At 34.3% G+C, this 20,126-nt stretch overlaps 1 protein-coding gene and 1 long non-coding RNA gene across 5 annotated transcripts in view; one reads left to right on the top strand and one right to left on the bottom strand.

Moving 5' to 3' along the window:
- Positions 1-20,126, top strand: part of COL11A1 (collagen type XI alpha 1 chain) — a 203,138-nt gene that overhangs the window by 141,190 nt on the left and 41,822 nt on the right. For all 4 annotated transcript variants that reach the window (XM_048945451.1, XM_048945453.1, XM_048945452.1 and 1 more), the window contains 15 exons: positions 1,071-1,115; positions 2,106-2,159; positions 2,241-2,285; positions 4,597-4,650; positions 5,473-5,580; positions 8,357-8,410; positions 11,010-11,063; positions 12,547-12,591; positions 12,838-12,891; positions 12,988-13,032; positions 15,708-15,761; positions 16,650-16,703; positions 18,195-18,248; positions 19,189-19,296; positions 19,958-20,047. In XM_048945451.1, the coding sequence (XP_048801408.1) occupies positions 1,071-1,115; positions 2,106-2,159; positions 2,241-2,285; positions 4,597-4,650; positions 5,473-5,580; positions 8,357-8,410; positions 11,010-11,063; positions 12,547-12,591; positions 12,838-12,891; positions 12,988-13,032; positions 15,708-15,761; positions 16,650-16,703; positions 18,195-18,248; positions 19,189-19,296; positions 19,958-20,047 (918 nt within the window). The remainder of the gene's footprint in view (positions 1-1,070; positions 1,116-2,105; positions 2,160-2,240; positions 2,286-4,596; positions 4,651-5,472; positions 5,581-8,356; positions 8,411-11,009; positions 11,064-12,546; positions 12,592-12,837; positions 12,892-12,987; positions 13,033-15,707; positions 15,762-16,649; positions 16,704-18,194; positions 18,249-19,188; positions 19,297-19,957; positions 20,048-20,126) is intronic.
- Positions 1-20,126, bottom strand: part of LOC125693472 (uncharacterized) — a 39,766-nt gene that overhangs the window by 8,733 nt on the left and 10,907 nt on the right. Inside the window, exons 6-10 of the long non-coding RNA XR_007377112.1 lie at positions 19,177-19,273; positions 16,657-16,769; positions 5,489-5,566; positions 3,889-4,020; positions 245-335 (exon numbers count right to left, since the gene is read on the bottom strand). This is a non-coding gene — a long non-coding RNA (uncharacterized LOC125693472). The remainder of the gene's footprint in view (positions 1-244; positions 336-3,888; positions 4,021-5,488; positions 5,567-16,656; positions 16,770-19,176; positions 19,274-20,126) is intronic.

Below are 20,126 nucleotides of genomic sequence, written 5' to 3'. Positions count from 1 at the left end.
TAAAAAAAGAAAATCTCCATGATGTGCAGCAGTCCTCAGCAATAATGAAATCACTGGTGTGTTATTAAAAGTGTTTTAGTCACAAATCCAAAACACAGCACCATATGGACAACTATGAAGAAAATTCCATCCTGGTGAGACCCAATATACCCACACAGAATTAACTCACTCCTGCACAAGTAGCTTTATTCCAAGGAAATGCAAGGGAATTAGGTTAAACTAAGCATGTTCTAATTGACATTACCTCTTTACAACCACAGAATTGCATTGGTGATTGAAGAAAATGAGCAGTACCTTCCTTATAGCAGTGAGCTTTGTATATGATCCTGTGATACCTGTGTTAAAATCAGGTGAAAGATCAAAGACATTTTTTCAGATTAGGCAAATTTTTCCTACGTTATTTCACTTCATTTTTATGTAAGGAGATGTCATGCTGTTTTGGAGGACACACATTGTTAAAAGTGGTATACTATTCTGGAATTAATGAAATCTACAAGAATACAAATGAGCTCTTTAACAGCAGCAGTTTTTGAGTCATTTAGTATTAAGGAGACCTTTGAGACTGGATGGGAATATGAAATTTTGTGGTCAAAAAGCATCTTCTAGAAGATTTTGATTAAACGCTTGGCATATGTATGCTCAAAAAACAAGTAATAAGGATACAATGTTAGTAAGACAAACTTTAAATAAAGATTAAATGTCACTTGGAAGCAGATATTAAATACTATTTATGTATGATATATGTTCTTTTAATGAGCTATGTATTTTAAAATTTTCCAAGATAGTAAATTGACTATAAGCAATGGGGATTTGTCATAAAAGACATATCAAAAACATGTTACGATATCGATGACACCAAAACATGAATGGTTTTTGTGAATCACTATATGTTATTTAGGACCATGTCTGGCAAAACTTGAGATTTACTACTCTCCTCAATAAAACCAATTACGTGTATAGAAAAGATTCTCAACTGACTTGGAATTTAAGTGATTAATAAATTTATTTTTATAATGAATCATTTGACAAATGGATTATTTTCCAAAGCAGATACATTTCTCTTAAAACAGGGTCATCCTGGCAAAGAGGGTCAGTCTGGAGAGAAAGGTGCATTGGTGAGTTTCAAAATTTCTCTATTTGTTTACATAATATTTGTATTAATATTAGTATTTGTCCAGAATGTTATCAGCTAGAGGCTTGTTGAATTTACCTTAGTTTCTCATGAAAATTAAGTTTACATAGATTATTTGTTTTGAAAGTAAGTGTATGTGACTGGCTGCCAGTTCTTCCTTATACAGTTTGAATTTACTAATTAATTTCAGCCAGACTTGGTAGAAAATGTTATTTCTTAGAGATTTTAACGGCCTAAAGGTTTTATAAAGACAGTTTGAAAGCAGAAAACCTTATTATTAAGGAAAGATTGTGCTGTGTGTCCATCTCCAACATCAGAGAATCAACAAAGCAGGTCAGCCTCAGACACATAGCTGTATGTTTCCAGGCTTTCTTACTTCCACAGCATAAAGAACCCTGTTTATTTAAACACCACCAGCAATTGCGAAGTATCCAAGTTAAACATAATTTAAATACTCAGCAAACAGTAAATAACAACATCCAAATACCAGTCAGTATTGATTAAGCACCATGAGACCTCTAATTTTCAGATCTGTAATCTCTTTATTAAGACATGTTTTTATAATTATCATTATTTTGATTTATACTTTTGACTTCTGTCATCATCATAATTATCATATAAATTTTTTTCCAGTAAGAAACCACTAGTGGCAAATTGTCATTAATTTTGAAATATTTATTTTGGTTTTCTTTTGTTTTTCACATTCTGAAATTACCAGTTTCATATTATTTATAATGTGTATAGTTATTTCCTAAATATGCAAATAGAACTAAATTCATAAGTTTAGTAATAGTTTAATTTCCCTTGAAATGCCATGACTTTTTTTTTTATAGCAGGAAGGCTGAGAAGTCTATCAGTACAGAGTTATTTTGATGTCACACACGACTGCTGCAGTATAGTGAGGGAATAAGGATTAGGTTAATGCTTGTTAACCAAATACTGCACAAAGGTTCTTTGCTTCAATCTATTTTAGGGGCCTCCAGGTCCTCAAGGTCCAATTGGCTATCCAGGTCCTCGGGGAGTAAAGGTAAGAATTAATTGCTAGATTTCTCCCCTCACACATTTTTTATTATATGCATGTAAGTAATTCTTAATATTCTTTCTTTAGGGAGCTGATGGTGTTCGTGGTCTCAAGGGATCCAAAGGTGAAAAGGTAAAACTATGAGAGCTTTTAATTCCTTTCTCTTTTTCTGTGTTATTTCATTGCAGCTTCTTCTGTCTCCACTGTTGCAGGTTTTCTCTTGCAGCAGCAGTTTATTTTTGACTTACATACCAAGGACATACCAAGCCCAATTCATAAATCTGTGTCCTCTATGATTATTTACACTGGAACAATGCAGTTAGAAAATGTTCAGTTGTTAAAGTGAGTTTGGATCCTCTTGACACCAATTTAAGTCATCTCTAAATTGCTCTGTGGTAGATAATTTGACATCCTTTCTCTTATTAATATATATTATAGTAGGTGCTGAAAAGCTCATTCCATTCAAGAGATTTGTGGTAGCAGTAGTGTCATTCTATTGTTTTGATAATGCTGTAGGCTAGATTTTGTTTGCTTGTTTTTTAATGTACCCAATCTTCCAAAAGCTTTCAAGGTTCCAGGCATTTTTTACCTAGGTTTTTGGCTTTGCCAGAGTGTTAGACAACCCTGATCAGATGCACGTATATAAATATAAAGAAAGCTTTTACATCTACAGTAATTTTACTTCTTTGCATACAGCAAATGCTCTTACTGTAACAAACATCTCTACTGACTTCTGACAGCCTGAAGTGGCTGAAGCTACAGCCAATGGTGGTTTAAATTCCAAATTTTCTTAGCACTCAGAATGAGAGAGACAACAGTCATATATACTGGCTGTTCACACAGACAAATTTACCCTGGTACCCTTGGCTACTGTGTATATATTTATACGTGTATTTCTAAAGTAGAAGACTACTTGTAAAGTAGAAGCCAAAAAGCCTCAATTTGAGCACTAGAAATCTGTCCTTCAGGCTCAGATGCCAAAAGAGTCTACGTATCTTCATGCTTTTCTGCATCACCGTTTATCTAGCTTTTATGCACTTTTTAGAGTTCCTCATTAAATCTAATCTGAAAAACAAGAGTATATTTAATACCCATGGAGACTGAGCAGCAACTTTTTCTTGTGTCTTAATGAGTGATTAAAATCCATCTATGAAAAAATAGATAAATCAGTTACATATATGAGTGTTTGATTTGTTTTCCCTTCAGTTTATAAGTTCCCTTTAAGTACTAGAAGGCCACAATGAGATCTCCTCAGAGCCTTTTATTCTCCAAACTTCATTAGGAAAGTTCTTCAGGCTTCTCTGAGGCTGCCCAGGGAAGCTGAGGATGTCCCTTTCCTAGAGGCATTTAAGACCAGGTTGCGCTTTGGGCATCCTGGTCTAGTGGGAGGTATGCCTGCCTATGACAGGAGGGCTGGAATTGGATGGTTTTTAAAGGTCCCTTCCAACCTTTCTGTAATGTTGTAGCAGTTGCTGTATGATGCGTTAGATTAAGGCAGACTGAAGCAAAAACAAATAAGTCATGCTAGATTAAGTAGTGAACAACTCCACTGAATAATTCTGTAGGCTTCTGTTTTTAACCAAACTAACTCATACAGATGTAAATGAAACTTGTATGAGTACTGTCTTCTTATACTTCAGTAAGGAAACCTATTAAAATGCTTGCATTAAATTTTCTACTATAACTTTTTAGGCAGTAAATAATAATTCTCATTAGGAATAAAAATAATATGTACCTGTTTTTGCTACTCTGTATATGAAATGTAATGTCCATTGTCTTTTCTATCTTCTTTCCATCATATCAGCCAATGAAAACACGCAAGACTGTGTTGCCAAACGTCCATCTACTGTATAGAGAATACTTCTTCCTTTAGTGGAGACAAACATTCTTGTCTTATTTTTTTAATTAGGATTCCATTATCAGCCAATTCTTTAATTCCTTTCATGACACTATTCAGACACAAGCTTAAAATAAAAAAAAAAATTAAATTAAACAAACTGGAGGTTCTGCTACTTAAAAAAAATACCACTGTACAATTTGCCACCAATATTTTACTTAATTAAGTTGATGGAATTATTAAAAAGAGTAACAATAAAAAAATGTTTAGGACATAACAAATGATTTTGTAAGATAATTTGTAATAAAGCTGAGCAATTAGTTCATCTCTGTCTTTAAACATTTTTTAAAACAGCTGATATTATGCTATTAGGAACTTGCAAACTATAAAGTCATATAAAGCATGCTGATACACTTACTCTAAAACAGCAATAAATATATCAGAATTACCTTATGTCTGAAACAGATTATTTTGATCTTAAGTTATTGTATTTTCTTATTACATATTGAAAAACAAAACAAAAAAAACCAACCAACCACCAACAACAAAAAACCTCCAGTTTTCTTTCACTGGCAGTTTTCTTACATCTATTTTTGTCTTACTTAGGGTGAAGATGGTTTCCCAGGATTTAAGGGTGACATGGGCCTTAAGGGTGATCGGGTAAGCATTGGCCCATGGCCCATACAATTTTAAAATGTTTAAGTGCTATTATTTTGAGAGGATCAGTGAAGTGAACAAATAAATTTACACTGAAAACAGTTAAAAACTTTTAGCTTAAGTTGTTTCTGTTCCCTGCACAAACACAGATTTGAGCCAGTCTAGATCTCATGAATCAGCAATGGCACAGTTAGAAAGAAGAAGCGAGTGTCAATCTTTGATATCCTTTTCATTGAACTTCCTAGGGAGTCTCCTTTTCAAGATACCAAGATGCAATACTGCCTGAAGAAGATAATTTATTCTGAACAAGGATATTTCCATTTCAACCTAATAGTAGCTTATATTATCTCTACCAAAATGTACTTTATCACAATAGATGCTTCTGTCAGAGGAAATGTTGCAGAGACAATTTAAAAAAAACTTATTACAAAAGGCTACTGGCCTGTATCTGTTATCTGTATACTTAAGTAACTGTGATAATGGTATCTATTTAACTTCTTGGATACAAAAATTATTCTAATACGGACCATGAGAGTGCTTTCACAAGAATATGTGTAGTAATTACTGGAATTCATTAAAATTCCCATGAAATTGGGAAGCAGTTTCAAAATGCAGCTCTCTTCAGACAAGGACAGTGGCCTCTAACGCTTGCACAAGTACAGTTCAGTTTACATGTTTTTGTATTTATATAATGAACATGAGTGGTGGCATTTTCTTAATCTCCATTTATGTTTACTGAAAAATTATTTTCAAGTATTTGTTGGTAGCCTTGCTAATGTATGCACACAGTCAATTGCTGCTCATTTATATAATGTTGTATTTCAGGGAGAAGTTGGTCAACCTGGCCCAAGAGGAGAAGATGGTCCAGAAGGTCCAAAAGGTCGAGCAGGTCCATCTGGGGACCCAGGTGCTGCTGGTCCTGCTGGGGAAAAGGTCAGTAACTACCTTATAAAGTAGATGGAGCCTGTGATCTTCATCACTAAAAAGACACACAGAAAGGTCTGCAAGATCTTAGGCTACCTAACAGTAGTTTTTATAAAACACTACTAAAGCAGGTCACTGGAGTTCATATTTGATCATGTATTGGGAAATCAATACTTTGCAAGTTGCAAAACAACATTATAGCACTTAATTGGCAGACAAAGCAGAACAATCCTAAATTACATACATGTACATCAAGAAAAACACAATGCAGAGGAAATACTTGGGCACAAAGGAAAAAAAGGAGCTGCAGGAGAGCGACTTAATATTCATTGCCACATAATGATAAATTTTGACATGAAGATTGGTTTAAACAGAAAGTATATCCTGAACAGAAACCCAAAACAAGTTTGGTAAAAGTGAAACGTAATGCTTAGAGGGAAGACTGAGTAAAGAATAGGGAAATGAAATATAGAGGAGAACAAACACAGAGATAAGCACAAATGCTTGAGTAATGCTGACCTCATCAAAATACACTTGCAATGGAAATAGAAGAGGAAAGGAGACTGAAGAAGGTACATGTATTTTACTGAGAGCATCTGTAAAGAGATTGTGGCATTTGGGAAACCTGGGAAAGAATGATTAAAATAAGCAAAAAAAATGGGTCAGAATTATGTATATTGTGAGAAGATGCTGATGAAAATATTTCCATTTAGTATTTTTTTATTAACTGAGGTTTTATTGCTGGTTGTATCTTGAAAATAAATAGGACAGGAGGTAGAGTTTACAGTTCTTAGTTTCTCTGTCTTCAAAATAGGAACAGCTAGTACTTTTCCAACATTATATTTGACATACATTAATTATGTATGTATGTATCTATTTATCTATCCATCTAATTATCCAACTATCATTCTAGTAGTAAAGACTGAAGTCTTAAATGTGATACTAATTAAAAATTAACAGAGTTTTTAGGAGTTTTCAGGGAAGAACAGGATGTATTCTGAAAACTTGAAAAAAACACTCTTTTCATTCAGTTACTTCTTTTTACAAATACGCCATTAATAGATCAGCAAGAGGTTAAAATTACAATTTGAGTCTGGTGTTTACAAGTTCTTATAAAAGAATTTGTCCAAAAGCTTAGTTCAATCACTCAAAAAAAGAATAATTTTCGGCTTTCCCCAGCTATGGGGAACTATTTATGAATTAATCTTCACAGATTTGCAAGATATCTCAACAGCTGTTAGCAAGGTCATGAATCAAAAACATAAAAAAAAGAAACACAAATACAAATATTTATTCCTTTCATTTCCCACTGAAAGTAAAACATCTTCTGTCAATATTCTGTGGATAATTTGCCAGAATACATTAGGCCAGGGAAAAATGATATGTGGTTGATCCTGTAATATTTATTTTAGAACAAAGACTGGAATAATATTTGTCAACTCTTAAATCTCATCACAATATTAGGGAAATGCCTCTATGAGTAACTGTCAGTGTCCTGTTCCTTTCCTTTATTTTATGCAAAAGCACTGTTCTTCTGCAGTAATGAAAATAACAGGTAGCCTCTTCTCCACATTCTGCTGATTGTATGATAAGAAAACTCCCATATTGTTAGGGCTGCATTGGCTTAGTCAAGGAAATGCCAAGTAGGGTGTCAAAAAAATAAGCAATATATCAGAAAGGAGTTTAGAACCAAAAAGTATCCATGTCACACCTGGAACCTAGGTGGCTGGGCCTTACTCAGTCATAAAGGACAAAACTTTCTGAATTTAGCAGAACTTGATGCAGTGTTTTAGAGTTCAATCATTGTAGGGCATGCTGCTTCTTTCAGAGTGGCTTATAACTGGTAGCATTATGCCTATTTTTATAAACTGAAGAAAGAATTCTTCTTTAATAATGTCTCAGCCAGACCTCTGCGCTGCCATGAATATGATAATGCACAACATCTTTATTCATGTGCTCTATTTTTTAAGAATAAGTAGATTTATTTTGGCAAATTCCCTTCCACATACACGTACTTCCTTCATCTTTTCCAGTACTACTGAATACCATATTATATAGCATAATCATATCTTTTCCATTTAAATCTTCTCCAAAATGTAACAGCCTGGAACATGATCAGTGTTTAGAACAGTCAAATTCTTCCCCAGAGTTTCCATCTCTTAAACGTCGAAACTGCTTTCCCCTGCCTTTGAAAGCAGCAAGCCATCACTTGTTTTCTAAATATCTGAAAAGATCAACTCCATGGGGTACAGTATTTCATTTCTAGAAATGGGTAAGGTCAATGCTGATCAAACTGTTCATCCTGTTCTCTTTTCAGAACATAGCAAAGTGGCCATATTTGCTAATATATCTATTGCCTGCAAATAGTAGAGTATGATTTACCATAGTCATAAACAGATTACCTGTGATTAAAAAAGTTGGTTTTTCAAATGCCTATTTATGAAAAACTTATGGAAAACAAAGAAGCCATCATAGCAAAAATAATTTCTTCTTCTTTACAATCTCCTAATACCTTGATTTCTTGAAGAATATTAATACTTCCATGACCACATCCCACAACGAAGGGGTACTGGTTTTGTTGAACTCATTCACTAGAGTGAGATATTTATTTAGATTTGGGAAACTAAGCTCACTGATAATTAGTTGTTCAAATGAGAAAATTATTTCATTTATATTCTATAAAATGTCAACTCTCTAAGTTGTGGAAAAAACACTTTCCATAAAAGTTTGCTGAAATACTAAGGAAAATATTAAACTAAAATTAAGCACTGTCTTATTATTACAGGGCAAGCTTGGTGTACCTGGATTGCCAGGATATCCAGGAAGACAAGGTCCAAAGGTGAGCTGTATATAAACTGTAAATCCTACGCTGTTTTTCACATTTTCTTTCTTGATAATCATTATCTGAAATAAAGTCTTAGAAAATCTTGGATCTCTAAGGCTGGCTCTTCAAGGAACATTAAATTTCTTATTGAATATACTGCTTTCAAACTTTTGCCATTCTCTGAGTTATAATTTGTGTTAACTTCAGACTGGCATGCATTAAATTATATCAAAAAAGAAATGACTTATATGTTTGAAAGAGAATAAGCACTATAGTCAGATTAAGACGGATGCTGAAAGTGATGGTAATTTTTAGTGTGATGCAAGGATTCGATTTGTGTCATTACTGCCTCTTCTTATTAAGAAGAAGACATAGAATAAAAAAACATTATTCTACAGACGTTTCCCAGTGTAGAGAAGGCAATGAGGGAGACATTGCATCTCCAGACCATCGTAAAGATGAGTCATCTGGGACAGCATCATAAGAAGAATCTCTTTCCCCTTCCTACATAACTGAACAATCAGTCTGCAGTAAAATCCTCAACTTTTTTCTAATTTGGGATCTATTTTCATCTTCCAACTTGAAACTATGCTTTTTTGGCAGAACAACAACTACCCGGCTGCCTAAGCAAAGCTTAGCTTGTTTTTTTTCTGACTGGCCTACATTTTGTCCTTTTCTGTCAAATGGATGAACTAACTGAAGAGTGCTTATTCACTGAACACTCTATGTTAACAAAAAAAATATCAGAACCATCTCTGGAAAGTATTTATGAAGACAATTCACCTTGACAAACATGTTTTTTTCCCTCCTACTTCTTAAATCAAACGTCTAAGATTTCAGTGTCTCTTTTTGTTCTTCTTTTGAACTGTCTTTTGAAAAGTCTGAGATCAAAGACGTTTTGCATTATTCAGTTCTAAGAACAAAAGTGATGTAACACTTCAAATAAAAACTGACTGATACTTTTTTCAGCAGACTTACTCAAGAATTGCATTACATTAAATTTTCATTTCATTGCATTACAATGGAATATAGTTCTCAAGCTACATTCACTGTTTGCTCTTCTAATTTATCGCTTAAACTTCAAAAAAAGAAAAAAAAAAGACAGCTAAAATGCATCAACTCACTGAAGAATTGTTTTGTGACTTAGTCACAGTCCAGTTAAAGTCAACATAAAGGATAGGGAGAGAGAGAGAAAAACTGTAGAAGAATATATTAGCTGTCTAAAAAGTCTTGTTCCAATATTGTTGAGGTTTACGTTACTCCTTTTGTTGTAATTTACTTGTTTTTCCTTGTACTGCTATAAATTGCTAATTTTCACAATATGTTTTTACTTCTGCCGTTCCTTTTTTATTAGCTCAATTGCAAAAAGTATTTTATATATATTTATGCCCAAGTCATATCTATTAGTGTCCAGTCATTAAAGTTGTTTTTTTCCTCTCAGCCTTTTAATTACAAAGAATATACTTGAGCTTCACAGAACAGAATTTTTGCAATTTCATTCACTTTTAAAATGGTGAAGAACTGAGAGGAAGAGAGGGAGAGATTGAAGAAAACTGTACCAGTGAGTTATCAGTCAGATTTTCATTAGTCACCATCATTGATGTATTGTTCCCGAATTCATTAATGCATAATTGTGCAACGTAAGATGAATTAAAAGAAGAAGAAATGATTATTCACTGAAATTTCAAAGAGCAGAAAGAACTTCTATTTAAAGTTTTTGTTATATGCATTTTCTTTGCCACTAAAATACTAACTAGCTGTACAGATATCACAGGAATATCACAGCAAGGAGTTTGACCAGTAGTTTGAGTGACTGACGAAACCAAACACTGCTTTGATTTTTCATCTTCAGTAAAAGTATATTTTACCAAGTCTGTCAACTCTTTTGCCCTAACTGCCTTATGAAAAATTAACACCTTGGCAGCTAACAAGTCTCCTCTTCCTTTGGACTGTATACTAGAAATCAAGTAGAAAATAGCTCTGTTCAGATTTGGTGGCAGTAAGCAGGAAAAAATCAGTGAAAAAGGAGAAGCAGGAATAGCTCCTGGGAGTAGTTGCCATGCATAGAACCAAGTCAGATAATCTACACATAAATTCTGCATCCTTGACAAGCGTATGGCCACAAGAACAAATTGCATCAGTTAAATGAAACTTTCCACTGGTCAGTTTACAGTGAATGACCAGAGGTCATTCATTTTCAGCTCAATGGAGTAACTGCTGTTGAGAAGTGGCAACACTTACAATTACGTTACATGCAGTTATGTTGTAAAATAATTATTTTACTGTGAGGGACAAGGCCTTGTTTCACTTTGTTATGATACAATTGCAGTTATTTCTAGTGGACTGATAATGATCCTGGTGCAGATTTAATGAATAATACCTAAGGTGAAAAATAATGTTCATTCCATACATTGATTTTTTAAATACATTCTGGACTTAAGATGGATGGTAAGTTAATTTACAGCTGTTTGTTAGTGCTGTCACACTTGCAAGTTTGACATGATGTAAAATGTGCATCATTTTGGAGTTATGCTTTATATATAAATTAAATACTGGCTATACTACAGTTTTTTCAATTAATGTTTAATGATAATTGCGTTGATTTTTTATGTAGGGTTCAACTGGTTTCCCAGGATTTCCAGGTGCCAATGGAGAGAAAGGTGCAAGGGTATGATAATTATTTATTGCATGACAGTTACCTTTTGGTACTCTGTGCTATGGGAATTCACTGAAGCTGCTATCCAAGGAACTATAAAAACAGGCTTTTTACATTTGAGATGGCCTTTGACAGTTATGTAAAACAGGACATACTCAGTCATTAGTTCTCATTCTTGAAAGTGTTAATCTAAGCATACAGGAGCTCAGACACTTTTCGTTGAATACGCTACCACAATTATAAGTTTGAAACGCAGGAAACATACTGCCTTTGCTAAGCATCTGATTTGACAGTACAGCTGAGTGATCTGGCAAGGACTGTGTTTTCCTGTGTCGCATTCATTGACTTGCTATGATTCAGTTTACCCTCAAGGGAATTCAACTTCTATTTCATAAATATTCAGATTTACCACAAGCTTCCTTATAGTCTGAGATTTGAAAATGTAAAATATACCAAACAAGATAATGAACATACACTACTACCAAAGAGATAAAAAATTACAGATTTTGCTGCTTTGTGAGGGAAAATCCATTATTCGCATTCTTCAAACTTAAAATGATATATGATATACAGGCAACTGTATTGCTGACTCTAAAGCTCAACAGAATAGAGCTGAATATGTTTCTACAAGGCTGATGAAATTTGCAGAAGTGAGAGAATGGATAGAAATTTGTAAAGATTATCTACTTAAGTCAAACTAAAGTAATGTTTATTAATATTGTTCTTAATAGTCTATTTTAATTTGCAGCATGAAAAGCAGAAATTCATGATTTTAACATGAAATAGGAGAAAAAACTAATTGCATTTACATTGCTTTTGTATGCTTTAGATTGTTCTTGTGTTATTTTATTTAGAATATGATGTTATGAACAGAGGAAAGCAGCAAAGCAATGTTCCTTTCATCCCTGTTGGTTTAAATGAGACATGACTGCTAATCAGGATATCAGATCAAAAACAAAGCAGCAAACAAAAAAGTAAAATAATAACACATCAAAGAGCAGATTTAAAATTATAAAAGTATAATTGTGTTGATCAATTATCAAGTCTTCGTAAAGCTTTCTTTAAATTATTACTTATATCATAATTAACACCACCAAACTGCACGTATACTTCAGTGTAAGGTTTTTCACCAATAACACAAGAATATGTGCTTTTTTAAAATATAATGTAAAGCAGGCATTATCATTAATTTTGCTTAAAGGTATACACTAGTATGTGATATGCTAGTAAGATAGTCATTGTCCCAATTATAAAGATTATATTTATAAAGATATAAAGAGATTATAAAGTACCATTCAAGTTCCTTTTTCTACTGGAATACTGTCCAGAATTTTAACCTTCCTTTCATTAGAATACATAGCAATTCTAACCTAACACTGTGCCTAAGGAAAGGAATCTACTGGTTATACATAGAAATATAATAAAGCAAAAAAAATAAGGGCTAGTATTACTATACTGCATATTATTCTGTATTAATTCTGTACTTTCTTCACAGGGATTACATGGCAAACCAGGCCCCAGAGGACAGCGAGGACCAACAGTATGTACTTTTGCTTTGCAACACAGAGGTTTTTCTATATTAATTACCATAGTGTGAAAAATGATTTTGATTTGAATTTGTTACAGTATTCAACAATTACCAAGTTTAGATGTTGTATGGAGGATCACAGTTTAGTAGGAAACATTGGTGATAAGTGGATGAATGGACTGGATGATCTTAGAGGTATTTTCCAACATTGGTGATTCTGTGATTCTGTCTTTTTTAATTTTAAATTTTATTTGACAGGGTCCAAGAGGCTCAAGAGGTCCAAGAGGCCCCACAGGCAAACCAGGTCCAAAGGTAACTGTCAGCCACATTATACAAATCAGCTGCAGGCTGTTTCTTTTTAAAGAAAATGGAGGTTTCATCTTTGAACACACTGTTCTTCTTTTTCAGGGTACTTCAGGCAATGATGGTCCGCCTGGCCCTCCAGGTGAAAGGGTGCGTGAAAGTTATTTATATGCATGGTGTCTTTCCTGCTATATAAGAGTGTGGTTTGGTGGTGGGAGGATAAATTTATTTTTAGTTCTCCCTCTCATCTATTTGCCTTTCTTTGATCAGACTAACCAGAACAAACAAAATTTCAATTCTAATGATGTTGCTTTTCATAAATTTAGGAATGGGTAAGCTCAAGCTAGCTGAAAGCTTCTTCGAGCACAGTTTTTTATAAATAAGACGCAGAGAATTCATATACACTTTGCAATATATTCATGCAAGTTACAATTGGACTTTGCAAGTCTCTGGTCGTAAGAATGCCCTTTTTACTGTAGCACACCACTTGTTTATGAGATTTACAAATCACTCAAGCCATTGCTAGTTTCTAGAAGATTCTTTGTTGAAACAGCTGATGTTTTTTTAGTTCTCATCAACTAAGAATTTCCTTCAAACTACTTCCTGCATCCTTGAGAAATACTTCTGTGCATGCTAACATAAAGTTTTCTTCTTACTACTCTTATCTGTGGAAAAAATATATATGCGATCAGTCCATTACACAACGGCAAATAGAAAAACAATATTAATAAATTAGATTTCTACCTGTGTGTATATTAAGCAAATGACAAAGTATTAAGTGGAACGTTGGTGGCAAGAATAAGTAGCAAGTTTTAGTGAAACAAGAATGATGTCTGAAGGAAGAGACAGAGGGGTAGGAAGCTGAGATTCAAAGGAGGAATGAGTTAAGTAGTGTGCTAGATAAATCAGAATTAGGCATAGTCCAAAAAAGGAAGTCTGTGTTGTCTTACACTGTGGAGGCAGGCTGAGGCAGGCTACCAGGAGCTGAAGAGCAGAGCCTAGTGATTAAGGGGCTTACTGATAACTCCAAGAGGTTATAAGGAAAAGGAACAGGAGAGGGACTGAAAACAGTGAGCAGGTCATCTTAGATGAAGGCATCCCTGGAGATAAACTGATTCAAGCAAAAAGATGAAGTTATCACAGAGCCCCACATATGATATCACTTATGTAATTTAAGCGTGTGCTATCTGTTTGCTTTCCAATAGGGATGAATGTCAGCCAAGGACTAAAACTGTCATTTCTACTCAGCTGAGGCTATTCCAGGTACCAGACATGTAAATATTAAACAATCTGTTTTGTCTGGCTACTGCTAAAATGAAATTCAATGACAAAAAGAAAAGGTAATTTTGATAACGTGATGTTAGTTTTCTAGTGCTATTTCTTACATAATCCATCATTATACCAACTTGAAATCTGCAAGACATTTTGTCAATAAAAAACAAAATGGAAATCTTCTTTCATTAAAAAGGCTCAAGATATGAGAGTCAAAATACAGTGGGAACTTATGAGGAAGACAGCGTAGTAACATCACAAAGATTTCCTCCTTTGCTTTGCACTTAGTTAACTCGGATTTAATATTACTCTGTAAGATTCACGTAAGGACAAATCTCCAGGTTGGGCACAAGTGACCTCTTCTTCAGCTACATTTGCATACTGCTTCATCTACTTCAGGAGGCTGTCATGCTCTGGCAGTCATGCTCTGTACTCTAATGAACTCAGAAGTAGCCAGTACTTTATCAAAGGAACTAAAAGGTAGCGTAATTTGGGTGATGTGGCTTCCTGCTTATGATCCTTTGCTTCAAACTTCAAAGCAACATTTCTAACATATTTTGACAGCTGACACTTTAAAAAGCCACATATTTTATACCAAGAGTAGGATAAGGGTTGCACTGTATGATTAGTATACATAGCTCAGCTGTGGAACAGTACAGAATAAATAAGGTATTTCAGGTAGCTAATCTTTGACAGCACATTAAAAACTAAGCAACAAAAAGTCTTCTAATAAGCTGATGCAGTCCCTTTGAACATATCAGCAATAAATTTTAAGAGTTGGCCTCTGTATTGTTTGATAACAATTTTAGAAACGGTAAGCTAGCACTTTGTGTAAATATGTAGGTGCATAGATCTATGTTCACAGATCTTTGTGGACATACATGTATGTGCTTATGTGTAATACACAGTATGCTTACTCATATCATCATCTTTCACTAGATTTGTGAAACAATGCTGCAAGAATTTTTTTTCTCTTTCTATATATATGTATATACAAAACTATAGAAATAAAATTTTCATGCATCACATTTTTTTTAACCATCTCCACTACTTTTCATGAAGTCATGAATGTTTTTCATTCTCCCTAGTAACTTGGAAAGCTTATTCTGTTTGAAAATTTGCATTGTTATCAAAGTTGCTTGAAATATTACCAGACTGCAGAAACTGCCAAAGATGAATATTCATCTATTCATCTATTCTGTTAATGCAGACCACCAAACTATGAATGAATTCCCATACTTTATGCAACACAGAAAACAGTGTTCCTTACTCATCGTTAACTCCTACTTTATTATCCACTATTTCAGGGATTAGATAGAAATACTTCAAAATTGTTTTTTTTTTTCTAATTGCATTCCTACAAAAATGGTCTTGTTTTCAGTCTGTTAGTGTGAATTGTTGTACCAATGTTTATAACAACGTAGATGAGGCTTGAGACTTACGAGGATATATTATCTACAGAGTTTATATATTTTATAATTGAAGCAAACTTTTCAGTCCATTGTTGTGGCAGCTGGAGTAAAACTTTGCCTGTTTGCTTCCTTATATACTAGGGACCACAAGGGCCTCAAGGACCTGTTGGATTTCCTGGACCAAAGGGACCCCCAGTGAGTATCTTTTAAATTAAGTAGGTACAATAACAAGAATATTATTTTTCATACTATGTTTCTGAAGGTAATATTTTAAGACTTTTTTTTTTTAAGAGATGGTTTATGTCTAGACTACAAACATACAAACTTCCTTGATGCTTATGGACTTCTAAATCTACGACAAGAACTGACATATTCAAAGTGATAATTCAGACATCATCAGTGCAGCACACATGACGTTCAACACAATATGCCAACTGGAAATCCTCAAGTATCTTGATGCCAAAGTCTGGGTAGCTGACAAGCTGAATTTAAGCAAAATTCTAATACAGTAATATATATTTCCTTTTAACAGTTGATTCACTGAGAAAAAAATAAAGAGGAAGGAGAGGAAGGAGTAGAAGCAGAAATGTGTAGAAATAGTTGTACACGTAAGCTGCAGCCTAAACTAATCAAACTACTTTTCTAGTGTGCTTCTGCACTCTTGTATTAAGTACAAAAGTATCAAACCACCTGTTGTTTTTTTATGAATGTATTTCCTACTTTTACTGCCATTGCCAAAAACTGAAATTCATAAAATACTCCCATAATCCGTAGTGTTTTTCTTAACTGAGTCATTAGTCAAAGAAAAATAGAAAAGAAATATTTCCAAAATCTCTGAATTCATTGAAATCCATTTTGAAAACTCATGTATTTGACAGCCCAACAGTCACTCTCCAAGGAACTGTTAATATGCATCAGGAAGGACACAAGGAAAATGTATCGTTAAAACAATAGCTAAAAACTGTGCAGCTAAAGACTAGTCTAAAATAAAAGACATCAGAGATTCCTGCAGCTAACTATACACTTATTTCAATATTAAGAATGGTGAAGAAATTATTTTTTTAATGTATTTTACAACTTCAGGGCCCACCTGGTAAAGATGGCTTGCCTGGACATCCAGGACAGCGGGGTGAGACTGTAAGTACATGAGCTTTACTGTGCTGTTGTTGTAAACCTCTTGAAGTCAGAATAGTGTGACCAAAACTAAAAAAAATAGAAGCAACAGAAAAAAGGGAAGGAGGTTGGGACTGGGAGATAATATAATAGCAGTTATCTACTGGTACAGTAGGTTAGACATGAGAAATTTTTGTTTTGTTTCCATACTATGAAGGTGAGATTACTCCTTCCTCTGATCAGTTGGTAACATCAGAATGTGCTTAACTAGTCAACAGAAGTAGTAAAAATTAATACTCAAACACTCATATCTCAGAATTAGTGAAGTGAGACTGTGCCTTGAGGCATGATGAGAAATTTCTAAGAAATATGGGCCAAATGATACCTTTTTTTTTTTTTCACACAGGTGGGGATGGTAGGAGAAAGATACAGGCTTTTAGGCAGAGACCCCTGGCTGTGATACGGCAGTAATCACACACAGAATCACAGAATCATAAGGGTGGAAGGAACCTCTGTAAATCATCTCATCTGATCCCCCTGCTAAAGCAGGTTCTCTAAAGTAGTTGCACAGGAAAGTGTCCAGATGGGTTTTCAATATCTCCAGAGAAGGGGAACCAGAACCTCACTAGGCAGCTTGTTCCAGGACTCTGAAACCCTCAAAGCTTTTCCTTGTGTTTATATGAAACTTCCTATGTTCTAGTTTGTGCCCCTTCTCCTGTCACTGGGCACCACCAAAAATAGCCTTGGCCCCATCAACTTGACTCCTGCCTATTAGATATTTATAAACATTTATAAAATCTCCTTTCAGTCTTCTCCAGACTGAACAGTTCCAGTTCTCTCAGCCTTTCCTCATTAGAGAAATGATCCAGACCCCTAGTAATCTCTGTGGTTCTCCACTGGACTCTCTCTACAAATTCCCTGTCTTTCTTGAACTGAGGAGCCCAGAACTGGACATTTTCTATGAGCTAGCTGATGGCATGTGAGGTTTGAGACAGAGCAGCCACGAGCAGAGCCAAACAGGAGCACAATGCAGTAGTCATCTGTGTGAACCTCATATTCACAGCATGTGCTGCAGAAAGTCTGCAGTGTACCCCAAACTGGGTCCTTCTAAGGCCCGTCCAATTTAATCCACCTTCTATGCCTTTCTTTAAAAAGCATTTTTTTAAAAAATATTTATGTATCTGGGTTTATGATTCATGATGTACATATGTAAAAATGTATTTTCAGCTGTCATTCAGCTGCATCACCTAATCAAGTTCACCTAGAGAGATCTGTAAACCTGAATGGAAATTTTACTACTGCATTAACTCATATGAGCTGGAACTAAGAGCTAAGAAAGAATAATCAGTCCTTCACTTGTAAGCATATTCTGGAAAACCAGAATATCTCATTTTTATTTTCTGAAGAGAAGAACTTATGACATGGAATTTCTCTTTCTCCTCTTCAGAACAGATAAGAATTTGACTCTTCTATATATTTTCCCAGGTAACATAGTATTCTATGATTATTTCACAGGGATTTCAAGGAAAAACTGGCCCTCCTGGTCCTGGTGGGGTTGTTGGCCCTCAGGTACATCATTTAATTTCATTAAATTAAACTTAATTTCATAAACTTAAGTTTCATTTCATTAAACTTAAGTTTCATTTCATTAAACTTAACTTTATAAAGTTGATTTTTAATGGTTATATTATAACTAATGCAGAGGGCAGTTATATTTGTTGTATTAAAAGAAATATATCAATGATTATCTTTATTTTGGTGTCAAATTATTCATAACAAAGTTATACTTAGTACTTACCAATAGTTCCATGAAACGTGAATGTTGAGATTATTTTTGTACTTCTATTTTTGTGTGTGTATTCTTGATGTCATCATGAAGCAGAAGTCAAGCATGTGAAGTGAGATTTCTAATGCAAAATAATTTATAAAGAACAATTGTATTATGTGACATTCTTGTCAGAGATCAAATCTCAATTACTTTTAGATTGTGGAGTGTTTTACCAACAAAGTTCAATTTTATCTGATATTACATATTTGCAGAAAAATCAGACATTTGGATTGCCTGGGTTTTTTATAGATAATTCCTTTAGTGAAAGTTTTCTACTAGTGCATCTAGAGAGATATCTTTCAATTCTCTCACCTTACAATTCATGTTATATAGAAAAACAGTACAGGCAGTGTTTCAAGACAAGCACAGTATATGAATTTCCCATACATATACTTTTGTAACCTCCTTCCATGTGTGGAAATGCACTGTGTTTTAAGCTTCATTGCCTAGGAGCAAGGTCAAGATTTCAATCTGTGGAAACTGTTCAGGCGTGTCTACAAGCAAAAGGCAATGCAATATTTATTTTATAGGACAAAAATATTTTGTAAGTCAGTTTCGCCTGGAGGGAAAGGTGAGGAATGTACGCTAACCATGCTCACTCAGAACAGCTGGATATTGAGAATCTGCCCCCTCTAGACATTAAAAAACCTTGAGATGACTGGGGTTTACCTTTGTGCTTAGGGTCCTACTGGTGAGACTGGCCCAATTGGTGAAAGAGGTCATCCAGGTCCTCCTGGCCCACCAGGTGAACAAGGCCTCCCAGGTGCTGCAGGAAAAGAAGGTGCTAAGGTATGATGGGACTTTCGGAAAGGGCAGATATATTGATGACATACTTGTATATCAAATTATCATGTAAAACATGCTGCATAAAATCATAATTGATACATTTCACACAGTAGAATTTTGAAGATGGAAAGATTCTGCTCAAGCCAGTAATTAGTTTTGTCATTGAAAAAATACAGAAACATATACCGCACAGTTGTTATGGAAATGCATAGTAATAACTTGTTCACACCAAGGTAGAAAATTGTAAAACAACATCTAAAGTGGGATATGTAGTACTGGCTACAAGGCAGTATTTCACTGACCAAATTTAGCTCTTGGCTTACTTTTCACCAGTGGGGCAAAAGAAAACTACCAATTGTCTAATTACTATATAATTCAGTCATCCATTTTCAATGGACACTAACTTTTTAATGAATATTATTTTTCAATGGATTTTTATGGCTATATTTTTCACCATTTATATTCTATAACTAATGCTATATTTTGGCAAAATTTGTTATAAACTTAACCGTATTTATAAACTATTTTATTGAATAGCTGAGGACATAATCTTCTTTTGTCGTTACTATAATTAAGACCTAGTATTTAATTTTCAGTACTCAGTTAATGACAAACAATCACATTTCAAACAATTCTGTTCAATCAAAATGTGATATATTTTAAGGGTGACCCAGGTCCTCAAGGTATTCCTGGGAAAGATGGACCAGCAGGACTTCGTGGTTTCCCTGGGGAAAGAGGCCTTCCAGGAGCGCAGGTACAATATCAAGCACTACAAACATTTGACATGGTTTCTAAATAAATGAAAACAATAGATGAATCCTCTTCATTCATAC

This window comes from Lagopus muta, chromosome 5 (genome assembly GCF_023343835.1).
Source record: "Lagopus muta isolate bLagMut1 chromosome 5, bLagMut1 primary, whole genome shotgun sequence".
NCBI classification, from domain to species: Eukaryota; Metazoa; Chordata; class Aves; order Galliformes; family Phasianidae; genus Lagopus; species Lagopus muta.
This window is presented reverse-complemented; position numbering and strand designations above follow the sequence as displayed.